Source organism: Dromiciops gliroides, chromosome 1 (assembly GCF_019393635.1).
Source record: "Dromiciops gliroides isolate mDroGli1 chromosome 1, mDroGli1.pri, whole genome shotgun sequence".
Classification (NCBI taxonomy): domain Eukaryota; kingdom Metazoa; phylum Chordata; class Mammalia; order Microbiotheria; family Microbiotheriidae; genus Dromiciops; species Dromiciops gliroides.
The window spans coordinates 423,322,838-423,336,627 of record NC_057861.1 but is presented as its reverse complement, the minus strand read 5'-3'; the positions used below and the strand labels follow the sequence as shown (position 1 = coordinate 423,336,627).

Below are 13,790 nucleotides of genomic sequence, written 5' to 3'. Positions count from 1 at the left end.
CATAGTACTTGGCTCTTCTGCTCCTCTTGGCTCCTCTCCTTGACAATCTTGTTCTGTCACAACCCATAGTCTAATTCACTCCTATTTGTGAACATGTTCGTGTACATTGGAAAGCCTCTAAAATGTGACATTGGTTTCCTTTTGGAATTGGAATGGACTCTCTTTGCCTGGACCAACATGACATTAAGGGACCTGAATGTTCTTGTCTGCTATTTGTGGGTCATCACTAATCCAGGAACTTTTTACTTTTCGTAATAGGACTGAAAATCTGTATTGATTCCTAGGTGTGTGTGTGTATGTATGTATGTGTATACACATATACATGAGTGTGTTGTGTGTGCATTTGTGGAGAGAGAGGGAGAGATAGAGGGTGAGGGAGGGAGAGAGAGAAGAGTAAAGAATAGGAGCAAGCAAAGGGAGAGGTAGAGATATGGAAGGCTTCTATTCCCTCATTTTACTGATGATGTAACTGAGGCCCAGAAAACTGAACAACTGGCCAAAGTCACAGAAGTTGTTAAGTGGAAGAGTCAGGCTTCAAACTCAGGCAGGGCTTGGCTGTGGAGTTAGGGGACTCAGGTTCCCATCCTGCCTCTGAAGCTTAATATTTGTGTGACCCTGGGCTCAAAGTGACACACCTTGCTTAGGTGTCACTTTCCTTATCATTACAATGGGGAGTTTGGACCAGGTGGCCCCAGAGGTCAGGGCTCACTCTATAGGGATGATCCCTTTCTCCTCTGATTCCACATACAGCAGCACTCTTGCTACTGTACCACGTTGCCTCTCAGTTGCTTGAATGGAAGTCAGATCCATAAGGAAGGAGGTCAATCTGGATTTTTCTGTCTGCTCATTCATCTTTTAGTGACTTTCACTATATGTTACCACCAGGAGCCACTACAGACTGAAAAATGAGCTGCTTTTCCCAACATGGTATTTATGTAGCAGATGATGAGAGACAAATACCCATCCCAGCCTCAGCCCTAACTCCAGTAACTATTATCTGCAGAGCTGTGGAGGGCTCCTCAGGAGCACTGGACTGAGGAGGAGTAAGATTTGGGTTCTAATCCAGTCTCTGACATCTACTGTGTGACTTGGGCAGGTCTCTTTACCTCTTTGAGATTTGGTTACTCTATTTGTAAAGTGGGCATCACCTATAGTACTGACCTTACAGGGTTACTTTGTATGTCAAGAAATATTCAAATCTTAGAGTGCTATATACATATCAGTTATTGTTGTTATTATTGGTTTGCTCTTGCTCAGTCATTTCAGTCATATATGCCTATTCATAACTCCACTGGGAGCTTTCTTGGCAGAGATACTGGAGGGGTTTGTCATTTCCTTCTCCATCTTATTTTACAGATGAGGAAACTGAGGTAAACAGAGTCAAGTGACTTGCCCAGGGTCACACAGATAATAAGTATATGAGGCCAGATTTGAACCCAGGAAGATGAGTCTTCCTGATTCCAGGTCTGGCACTCTATTCACTGTGCCACCTAGCTACCCATTATTATTTGTTGCCAAATGTCAAAATTTCAGAGCTGCAACACTTCAGTGTTGCAGTGTTAGCCTAACGTATATCCCAGAAGGAATTCCCTCTACAAGAGACCCCACAAGTATCCATATTCATAGCTTTTACTTAAAAGTCTCCAATGAGGGGAAACACCCTGCCAAATGCAAGCAGTCTATTCCACCTGGAGATAGCTTTAATCCTTTGGAAGTTTTCTTTTAGGCTGAAACTAAATTTACCTTTTCTTCCTGTCTACTTCATGGTTTCTAATTCTTGTTCTCTCTGGGGCCAAGCAGAATAAGTCTGATCCCTTTTCTAGGTGAGAGGTCTTCAAATACTTGAAGTCAGTTAGGTTTAAACATCCCCAGTTTCTTCAACTGACAGTTGTTATGGCATGACCTCAAGGGCCTTCATCATGTGTTTTGTTTTGTTTTGTTTTTGGGATTTGGGGGGGGGGGGTTGTTGGTTTTTTTGCAGGACAATGAAGGTTAACTGATTTGCCCAGGGTTACACAGCTAGTAAGTGCCAAGTGTCTGAGGCCAGATTTGAATTCAGGTCCTCCTGAATCCAGGGCCGGTGCTTTATACACTGTACCACCTAGCTGCCCCCAAATACAAATTCCTTTTTCCCCCTTCATCATCTTTTATATTTCTTATTAGATATAAGATACAATTCCTTGAGATCTAGGATTCTTTCTTTCTTTCTTTCTTTTTTTTTTTTTTTTTGCCTTCGACTCTTCACCACCTAGAAGAATGTCTGGCACATTCACAATGTCTGGTGCTTAATCAATACTTACTCATTGATTAATTCTAGTTACTCTTCTGTGGACACCCTATGGCTTCCCAATGTCCTCTAAATGTGCCACCCAGACATAAACACAATACTGTTTAACTGAGGCAAAATATTCCTTGAACATTTGCCTCTCTTAATGCAACCAACAATACAAAAATGGGACATTTTTTTCATGCTTCTCATGATTATTTACATCCATAAATATTGTGGTAAGATTATTGGAATTTGGCTGACTCATTGGGAGGGGCCACTCTTGGCCTGCCCTGAAGTTATGTATGCTACTGATGCCAGAAGGAGAAAACCTCTCTCCATAGGCAGTTTTTGAAGGACCTCCCCTTTTGGGGAAGGAAGATTAAATGCTTGTTGAGGGGAGTCTGAGTCTCTTCCAGAGTTTCCTTCTTGCCAGTGGTGTGAGCAGCAGGAGTAAATGCCCAGGTGGTGAGTTAACATAAAAGTCCTGCTTTCTTTTGAATTAGCTTAACTGGAAATGAGTTGGGGATTTTACAGACTTAGGCTAGAGCTAGGAGGATTATACCTATTTCTTTTTCCCTATTCCGTTATCTTTGATTTTTATTAATTTCACCTTTGCTGTTTATTTTATTCCCAATTAATAAAATCTGATCCATTTGTGGAAAAGAGGCTGTAAGGCTCCTTTCTTATTGGCCTGGGAGAAATATCTAAAAAGGCAGTTCAGAGGGGAGGGAGCTTTGGAACTAGAGGTCCCTCATTATTTCTGGGACCCCAATATTACAGTGAACCACTCAATTAACACTCCAGATATTAAATTTGGCCATCACAGTTTGATGAAACAAGCCAGGAGCTAAGAACCCACCTACCCACCCCTAGCTTGGCCATGAGCCAGCTAATCTGTTTGGACTTTTTTTTTTAACCCTTCCCCACTGCCTCTCTCATTTAACTAATCTCCCTTACTTTAAATGCCTCTAAAAGCCTTGCTTCAAGAGAAAAGCCAGTCCATTTTAAAGGGCAACATAATTGAATATTTTGCTTTTCCCTTGCATTTTCTCAGTGGAATGTATTGGGACAGCATGATGTCCCAACTTAAACAACTAACTTACTCAGTACTCTTTCATAGCCTTATTGGTTTCTTCCTCACTCACACAGTAAAAAACTTTTGGTATAATGGCATGGGAGTGACCGTCTTCCCCACTGAGCACATGTTTAATATTAGTGTACATATCACATCTAAATTTAATTTCTATTCTGGTAGTGTAGTCATAGTTCAAATGACTATAATTTTCATTCTCGCTATTTTCAATGTTTTACAGTGGAAAAATAGAGTGCCACGTGGGGAGAGAGATGCTAAGACAGCTCCCTCTGCTGGAGATGACCCAAGTTCAAAAACAGATCTTGACCAATCTTTAGAATCAGATCAGCAGAAACTTCTCCCCCTGCAGGAGGTTATAGAATGTACCAAAAAGGGAACAGCAATACAGATTAGAAAATACAGTCCCTTTAGCCCAAATGACTTGAGCGCATGGAAAACAATCATCCCTAGATTTGATCAAAATCCAAAGACTAATTTCACAGTTAAGGGCTACATTTAATATATATCAACCCACTCGGGCCGATGTCATTGTCTTTTTGGAAACTATACTATCCCTGAGTGAGATTACAGATATTATCACAGCAGGAAATGCCCTGGTAACAAAAGGCCAGGCTATTATAGTATGACCTATCCAGGACCCAAACTGGAATTATAATGATGACCAACAATTCCAAGACTTAAGAAACACTAGAGAAACATTTTTGAAGGGAATGGAATCTTGCTCAAAAAAAATCCAAAAACTGGCAGAAATTCTTTTTTTTTTTTTTTTGTGAGGCAATTGGGGTTAAGTGACTTGCCCAGGATCACACAGCTAGTAAGTGTTAAGTGTCTGAGGCCGGATTTGAACTCAGGTACTCCTGAATCCAGGGCCAGTGCTTTATCCACTGCGCCACCTAGCTGCGCCAGAGAGTCTTAAACTTAGATCAGGAGTCTAATGAAAGACCCAATAGGTTTTACAATAGACTTTGTAAAGCTACTAGGCAATACACCTGGCTGGACCCATTAGATTTAAAAGATATGTCGTGCTTAACACATTCGTTTACCATTCATTGCCAGAAATCTGCAAATATTTTCTGACACAATGTCCAAACTAGAAAACTATGACTGTAGATAGGCTTAAGGAAGTTGCCACCTATGTCTTTGAGTCAAATGAGAAGAATAAGCCTAAACAGAGCATTCTGGCACCAGTGCTTTCTGGTCAGGCATCTAAGGGCCAACACAAAGGCCCTAAGGTGTGTGGTTACTGTGATAAACAAGGACACTTGTTGAGCTAGGAAAGGAGAATTTAAATGGATAATGTATGAAGACCAAGGAAATTATAGTCCTTATTACAGGCAGAATCAAAATGGATATAGATCTTTTCAGGGGGATACAGAGAGACAGGATCAGAATAACCATAGACTCTATCAGAGAGGTACAGAAGGACAAAACCAGAATCAGGGTAATCATGGACTCCCTCAGAGGGGGGCACAGGATTGACTTTACGAAGGGGAGGGATGGAAAATAGATACTGAAAGCAGCATATTTTCAGACCCTGATTATATAAACCCCTTTATACCAACCCATTCACCTCCCCAGAGTAATGAACCTCATGTGACTCTCAAAGTTGGGGACATGTATTATGACTGTGATGCAGGATACAGGAGCTGCAAGATCAGTAAACAAACCTGACCCTGAATGACCAGCTGAATGTAATCATTCATCAGTTGAATAAACCCCTATGGCAAATTCATGGTACACACAAAGCCAACGCTAAAGGACTCTACATTTTCTACCATAAAGAACATTATGACAGCATTAGAAAAATCACTGACAATTTGGAAACCCCTGCCACTTTGGCATGCAGAGAATTGGGGAACCAGTTAAAACAATGTGGTATACCCCAAACTTTAGCAATATAATAATTTAACTTTAACAATCTTTTCCTTCTACAGGTAAACCACTGAGAGCACATGGCCTTGTTTTCTGGCCTACCTCAACCTCCCCCACCCTTTTCCCTTCCCCCTATTTAACCCTATTTCCTTAAAACCATCACTTTTTTTGTTTTCGAAAGGCACTGAAAAGGCCTAGAATTCACCACATACTTAAGTTTGCTCATGAACACAAAAGGGTGCTCAGTAAACCTTTGTTTTTTTGGTTTTGACTTTTGTTTCTTTTGTGTTCTTTTTAACTCAATTTTGTAAACTGAGAGAATTTTCAAAAATATTTTAAGTATATACTGTGGGGCCATTGGGCCTCAGAAGCTGATGCTGCAAAGAACCATGGGTTTAATTGGTTTGTTTATGGGATTTTTTTTTAAAGGGGCGGTTATTGAACCCTCTTGTTTATTGATCAATGAACATATTGAATATTGAGTCTTGCTGATAGAAGTTTTATCTCTTTTTGATAAATTGATTATCACTTTTTAAGTATCTGTAATTGTCATACTAGATAGAGAATTCATGTAAAAGATGACATGGTTTACTGGCTCAAAGAAGATTATGTAATAATGTTTAATATTATCAGCCATTTACATTCATTTTTCATTTATATGTCATTGTGACTATGTATACTCTGGGTATGGTTTGGAATTATTACAAGTATATTCTCAGTTATGCAGCATAACATGAATTTTTACCATCATATTATCTGGTGAAAATAATATGAGATTTATGAATTATGGAAACTTATCATTTCAGAGACTAATTGCTCTTACAATGAGCTTGATGAAGATGGTTCAACTCCACGATGTAGGCCCTGGAGAGAATATATGTACAATGGGAGGAGAGACAGGTACATGTAAGATACCCTGATGGAGGCTGAGAAAACAGCCAAATACATTCAGGTAGTCCATAGTTTGCTTATGATGGTGACTATGTAGACCACAATTGCTAGACATGGTCCAGTTTCTTCCTCTCTCCTTCTGAAAATAGCCTGGTGTCATGAAAGTTCCAACACATGTACCTGGTTTAATGTAACTTGCTTTCTTTTTCTTACACTCAGTCTGATGGCATGGTAAGAATCCAGACACCTGTGGCCTAGCACAATTGCTGTATGTCTCGGGACCATGAGATGTGGTATGGTAACCTTTCCATAAAATTTTCAGGTGTCATCATGGACACATAACTAAATTTGGCCTTGATCCAGACACATGGTGGTAAGAAGTGTTATAGATTGCATAACTGCCTCAGCTCTGTATTATATAAAGGAGGGGAATGTAATATGATGATATATATATATATATATATATATCGTTTAAGTATGAGTTATATTTTGAAGAACTCTGTTTAATTTGATCATTGACAATGCTATAAGGATTAGTGAAAATCCAGCAGTTCAACAGCTAAAGAAGTAAAAGAGTCCAGAGACAACCAGAGTCCAGTCCAGAGTCCAGTTTTCCTGATGAAGTCTCACCACTCTAAGAAGACAACATCCCAAAGACTTTAAATGAACAGTTTTGTTTTGTTGTTTTTCTTTTTCCCTTCTGTTATTATATATACCATTTGTACCATGTATTCGCTGCAGAGGCCCTCCCTCTGCAGGCAGTGTCAAAGTGCAGGTTCATGAGGGACCGCCCCTCTGAACAAAAATTTCCCCTTTCTCCCTTTTCTATATTGTAATTAACATATTGTTTGCTAGCATAGGATATTATATTCTGTTATTTTTGACCGTTTCATCAAAGAAACACCCCGTGTTCCCAAAGAAACAAAGGGGTGAATGTGGTAAGATTATTGGAATTTGGCTGACTCATTGGGAGGGGCCACCCTTAGCCTGCCCTGAAGTTATGTATGCTACTGGTATCAGAAGGAGAAAACCTCTCTCCATAGGCAGTTTTTTGGTTTTTTGTTGTTGTTGTTGTTGTTGTTGTTTTAGTGAGGCAATTGTGGTTAAGTGACTTGCCCAGGGTCACACAGCTAGTAAGTGTTAAGTGTCTGAGGCCGGATTTGAACTCAGGCACTCCTGACTCCAGGGCCGGCACTCTATCCACTACACCACCCAGCTGCCCCCATAGGCAGTTTTTGAAGGACCTCCCCTTTTGGGGAAGGAAGATTAAATGCTTGCTGAGGGGAGTCTGAGTCTCTTCCAGAGTTTCCTTCCTGCCAGTGGTGTGAACAGCAGGAGTAAATGCCCAGGTGGTGAGTTAACATAAAAGTCCTGCTTTCTTTTGAATTAGCTTAACTGGAAATGAGTTGGGGATTTTACAGACTTAGGTTAGAGCTAGGAGGATTATACCTATTTCTTTTTCCCTATTTCCTTATCTTTGATTTTTATTAATTTTACCTTTGCTGTTTATTTTATTCCCAATTAATAAAATCTGATCCATTTATGGAAAAGAGGCTGTAAGGCTCCTTTCTTATTGGCCTGGGAGAAATATCTAAAAAGGCAGTTCAGAGGGGAGGGAGCTTTGGAACTACAGGCCCCTCATTATTGCTGGGAGCCCAATATTACAGTGAGCCACTCAATTAACTCTCCAGATATTAAATTTGGCCCTCACAATATTCAGTACTTGAACTTTTAGAAAGTACTCATGAAACTCATTTTTAATACAAAAGCAGAGAGGATGTGGTTTTGACTTAATATAGCTTTTTCGAGTACCCAAATAATACATGTAGCAATAAAAGTGATACTTTGCAGAAAAATCCAGAGATGGGCTTTACTCTTTAAATATATGGATTTAAATAGAATTAGGTATGAAGTTTGTGCACTGAAGAAAAAATTTTAATCATGTCTTCAATTTCACATCCATATATTTCAATCACTCCTGTTCAAATTCATAGAAAATACTTGTGAAAGTTTTGGGGTTTTTTTTAAGTATCTTCCATAAGTATGCAACACTTAGTGAAGGCAAAGTCTAATTTTAAATGAAAGAGGCAGGAAAAATATCAGCTTTAGAAACACTGGCTGGTATTCTCCTTGATTTGGTTTTACCATGATTCCAGACTTTCAACATTTGCAAATTTAAAAGTTATTTTTTGACATGAAAGAAAGAAGGAATTCTGTTGACTTTTTCAAACATATGAACTATTTCTTGTAGAATTCTACCCACACCAAGACCCCCACCCACTCATTCTAGAAAACACAATTTAGAAGTACTGCCCATTTCACTTCACATGAGATAGAAGTAGCTCCAGAGACAGATCCAACACCTCAGCCACTCTGGCCTCAGACCATTTGACTACTCCCAGAATACAACTTAGCAACCATTATGAATAACAGAAGAAAAGAAAATCACTGTGGTATTTGTCTTGGAAAAACATGAAAACTATCGAGACCCATATGTTCAGTAACAGAATGTAATGTTGTACTGAAAGCTGAGGCAATGTGAAAACATATAAAACAAGAAAAAAAATGGACCTTAGACCATAACAAAAATTCAGGTTGGTGTCATGGCTAAGACAGTCATGTTGATCTCCCAGGGAGATTAAACCCATGAAAGTAATTCATTTTTTTGAGATATGCTTTGACTTTTCTTGAGATATCCTTATGACTTGCACTGAGGTATCCCAGCACCACCTTCATGAGAAACTGTCACATTGGGACTAGAAATATGAACTAATCTGCATTTGTTTGTGGGCAACAGACCTTACTTGACTTGCTCAAGGTCATTCGTAGTATTAAAATGCTTGTTAACTGTTTCAGAATACTGGCAAACTGCACTGTGGTGCTCTAAGAGGAGCTGAGTTTCAGAATGAGTTGTGGTTCAATGATCTCCTGGAAAGCAGTGGAAAGTCCAACCTACATTGAATAGGTGCTGGTGGCAAACCACTGGAGAACTTTAATTTTTTGCTAAAGAGAGTAATAACCTATTAAGTCATAACTTCTTAGTGGGTAGGGGTACATTGAAGAGTCTGTGGAGAAGAATGGAAATCTAACCTACATTTTTTCTGGTTCTTAGAATGTTAATACAGCATAATGATGCTTAGTTACTTTTAGTAATATACCTCTGTTAGTTAGCAGGAAGGTGTCCAGTATGAACTTTAAAACTTAGATACAAGAATTTCTTCAATCAAAAAAGGCAAGAAGCTACCATGTGTTATTCCACTATAACATTTCACAAGGACTGCTTTTCAAATGATCATAAAAACAAGCTTCTCTATACAGATTATCTGAAAGGCCCAGTTTTATTTATTGCATTCATAGTTTAAAGGAAGCAAGACCCACAATCCAAGGGATTTGAAGTCCAAAGTTTAATAGCTTATAAAACTTATAAAACTTCATTTTTTTATTGGTAGAAAGACACTTACCTTGAAAGAGAAACTGACCATTTCCTGGACACACACTCTAAGTACTTAACAAAAAACTAAAGTTCTTAAGAGAAGGAAACCTCTTCAAATTCAAAGAGATTTCTCTTTCTGATAGGAGCATTTTATGAACTTAGCCCTAAAGCACTAGAGAAATGCCCAGACAGAAAGATAAAAATGTTCAATAGTTCACTGGTTCAAGTATATCACTTAACTGTGGGAACCCAGATGAAATGAAATTCCAAATGGTAAGCCCAAATCTCATGAAAAAAGTACATTAACTGTAAGCTCTTAGTGCATTGATCATTTATTTATTCTTCCCCTCACAGGATCATTGCATGTTATCAAAAAGTTACCATTGATCCTGAAAAAATTGTTATTGGAGATAGGGACTGGAGTTGTGGAAAGGGAACTTTTTATTGAGGAAAGTCCTTTTACCAATTCAGGTCCACACCTCTGTAGTCAGAGAGACGTTAGACTTGCCCAAATGCTTAGTTAACCTGCTTGAGGTCACAGAGCCAGTGTGTGTCACAGGAAGGACTCAACCTTAGTTCTTAGCAGATTTAAGGCAACTCCTCTTATCTACTATACCATGCTTTGCTGCTCTCTCTAATTAGTAACTATAAGAATAACAGCACCACAGTCATAATACTTCTCTGCAAAAATGGTTTGAAAGTTTCTGTAACTTTTTGGGAAATATTTTTATTTATTGCTAAGCATAATTCAGCGTACTTGGCCTAAATAAAAAATCTGGCAAATAGCTATTATGATGACAGTCTTTCCCAAGATGGTGGCAATAATTCTGCTACTAACAGCACTGCCAAAACATTGTATGCAAAAAAAAGGATTGATGGCCTTTAATCTTCCCCTACTTCCCCTCTACCAAGCATAATACTGATAAGGCCATGGTCTACATTCTACCCCAACACAAGACCAGATAGGTTTGTTCTGTCCTATTGCCTCAAACTGAACTAGTCCCAACCAGGTCTTTCTGACCCAGAGACTTGGTGTTGTGATTCTTTGTCAACTTTGGAAATACCCTCTGCCTCCCTCCTCTTTTAGAAGTGGCAGTTGGGTTTGGGTTTAGCATACTGTTTCCCTACACTTTGTGTGAAACAAAAGGTAACTTCCATTTACATAGAATATTGAGCATGCTTCTGTTGGGCATAATGGGGACCTGGCAAATTTCGTTGCAGGTAAAGGGATGAGGATGGATCAATTCCTGCTTCAGATTAAGTAAACCTAAGCATATGCCTTTTAGTCAGACAATCCATAATACACCTTCATTAAATTAAAGGAACAGCATTTCATACTTCACCTTGGGGTTTGGGTGCCGACTAATGATGAGGCTCACCGGTCCTGGGCCACACTCACTCAGAATGGCATAGGCTTCACTTAATGCAGCATGGCGGAGGCTGACCGAATCTGCTTCTAAGATTTGGTCACCACGACTAAGAAGGCAAATGTAATAAGCATGTCAGTTAGAACTTGGTGCCTTGCAGGAGAGGTCTTAGGGAAGGGAGAATGTTATCCCCTCTTCTCTCTCCTCAATCACTGCCCCCTCCTTGCAATAAAACATTCTCCACCGCAACAAATATAACTTGGCAAAATGAAACCACACATTGGCAAGGTTTGAAGATGCCTACCTTATATAACACCTAATGTCCACCAACTTGCTGCTGAGGGACGAGGGGCATGCTTCAGAAATATGTCTCAAAACAAATTTCTCACCAAAATTTTAGGTTTAAAAGTAGCACCCCTTCTTCCATTGGATGCTGATATTATAACAGATCATTCACAAAATCAACCCATTACAAATTAGACTGGATGTTGGCATTGGTCACTGCCTACCCACCCTGATGTTTTTAGAAGAAGCATAGACAAAATAATTCTCACCACTGGTTTCTGTATTCATACCATCTTGAAATGATTAATGTAACATAATTTACAGAAAAAAGTACACAAAAGCCTGCTCAAGAATTTGCAAAAACCATTTCAAACTTGCACTAATGAGAAATTTGTGGGATGAGCTGCCTATTTTCCCTTTAAAATTAGGGACAGGGAAGTCAGCTTTATAAAACAAAGACTCTTTTGTATAAGTATTTAAATATGTTCACTTGGTGGGTCCAGACATATGGAAGCATTCAAAAAAGAAACATCATCTTGGGATGTCATTGAAGAAAATATGAACTTCCAGTAATCAAGAAAAAACATCTACTAATGTGCTTTTGGACAAATTGTTGATTCTTCTTTTAAATGTGCAAATTCATAATGAAAATCAGTTAATAATATGCTACAAGATATTAACAGAAACCCAAAGGGAAATGCAGCTAATACTATTCTAACAATCCTCAACCTACCCTAGCACACCCAGAGCTAAGAGCAATGCTCTGTGACTACAGAGGCACGAGGAGCTTTAAGGAGTTTGCCTTCTTCCAGTGCCTGCTGGTATGTTATGAATACGTGGGCATAGCTCTGCCCCACGTACCACTTAAACATGTCCCTTAGTGGCACAATCAAACAAATCAGGATGAGGAAAGTTAGCCATAAGGCGATGTTGTCTGGATGCTTCATCTTTGGCATCATTCTGCTCAACATTTTCCTCAGTCTGAATATAGGAGGAATTACATTTGGGGACACACACACACATACACACACACAGTACTATACACACAAGGTACAAATTAAATCCATTTAATTACATCCATACCTCATCAATATGCATATGCATATCTAGCTTTGCATTGCCCTGTTGTATGAAAGTCATGTTTCCAAGGATTTCTGGTATTGTCTTATTGGCCCCATGCTAACAGGCTCACATCTTACCTTAGTCTACTGTCCATCTTAGCTACTGATCCTGGGGCAAGACTATGAATATAGATGCCTGGAGGGCTATTTTCCAAAGTCAGACAGCAGGCACCAATGCCTAATCCAACTCCTGGCTCTGTGAAAAGCAAAATAGAAAAGAAATAAACAGAAAAGAAGAAAAAACCACAAAAGAAAACCATTTTATCCCTTTTGAATGAAACCACATCACATGCCTACCTGGGCCCTTGGAACAAATTTCCCCTTTTTACCAATAACTTCACATTTTGTGGCCAGAATCAGAGGGTCAATCAATATATACTTACCTCTTTATGAGACCTTAGCCCTCCCCCCAGACCTCCCCCCAACAAAAAACTAGGAGAAAGGGGTATATGTTCTGTTCATTAGGGAAGTCACTGTAGAATTGGAGCCCAAATATCAATTGTTTCTTAAATGACTCAATACTGGCTTAATCTGGCATTGATTATTGAAGGTCCCTGAATCTCTCCTTCCAGTTCTTTTTTTTTTTTTTTTTGACATTTTAGTGGTCCAAAACACTTCTTCCAAGAGTGAGCAGAAAGGCAAAATAGAGGTGAGAATGAATGATGTTTAGGGATTCTCTGTGGCCGTTCAGTTGATAACCATCTAGTACCATGAATAACTGAGTAATAAGTATAATGATCTTGGGTTGTTGTTGATGTTGTCATTCTGAGATGGCCTCCCAATCTCACCTAGGCTAGAGGTTACACATAGGACTTATCCCACAGCTCATCATCATGGGAGCTTTGACCTTCTCTATTTCTGACCTGAACTGGTTTGCCCCTGTCTCAAGCAGCCTGTCATCTTCGACTCACCATATTGGTGCCAGACTTAGTTCAGATACCATATTGGTTTTAGCCCTATTGAAGCTCAGAACTCCTGAGCTCAAGCAATCCACCAGTCTCTACCCCACCCCAGTAGCAGAAATTAGGGGCATGTGCCACCAAGCCTGACTGAATTATTATTATTATTTTGTGTGCGGAGCAATGGAGGAAAAGTGACTTCCCCAGGGTCACACAGCCAGTAAGTGTCAAGTGTTTGAGGCTGGATTTGAACTCAGGTCCTGCTGAATGAATCCCAGGCGGGTGCTTTATCCACTGTGCCCCCTGGCTGCCTCCTGAAATTAATTTTTAAAAATAATTTCTAAAATCCTCTCTTTAGCTTCAGAGTCAAAGTGTATTATATAGTACATTCTTCACAGTCTGATAAATGGTCCTTCATCTGAGAAGTGGGTTGCTGGGATTCTTTCCCTTATCTACAATGAATGTAAATAACACTTAGGATCCAAGTGTCTATCTGTAGCTCTGGTAGCTGATTAGTTATTTCACCATGCAAAGAAAGTAAATTTTCACATGATAGTGTG

General features: G+C 39.3%; 1 protein-coding gene across 2 annotated transcripts in view; it reads right to left on the bottom strand.

Moving 5' to 3' along the window:
• The window catches only part of PDZD2 (PDZ domain containing 2), a 514,363-nt gene that overhangs the window by 50,587 nt on the left and 449,986 nt on the right, over nucleotides 1-13,790 (bottom strand). For both annotated transcript variants that reach the window (XM_043975400.1, XM_043975401.1), the window contains 2 exons: nucleotides 12,410-12,527; nucleotides 10,902-11,034 (listed from right to left, as the gene is read on the bottom strand). In XM_043975400.1, coding sequence (XP_043831335.1) covers nucleotides 10,902-11,034; nucleotides 12,410-12,527 — 251 coding nt within the window. The remainder of the gene's footprint in view (nucleotides 1-10,901; nucleotides 11,035-12,409; nucleotides 12,528-13,790) is intronic.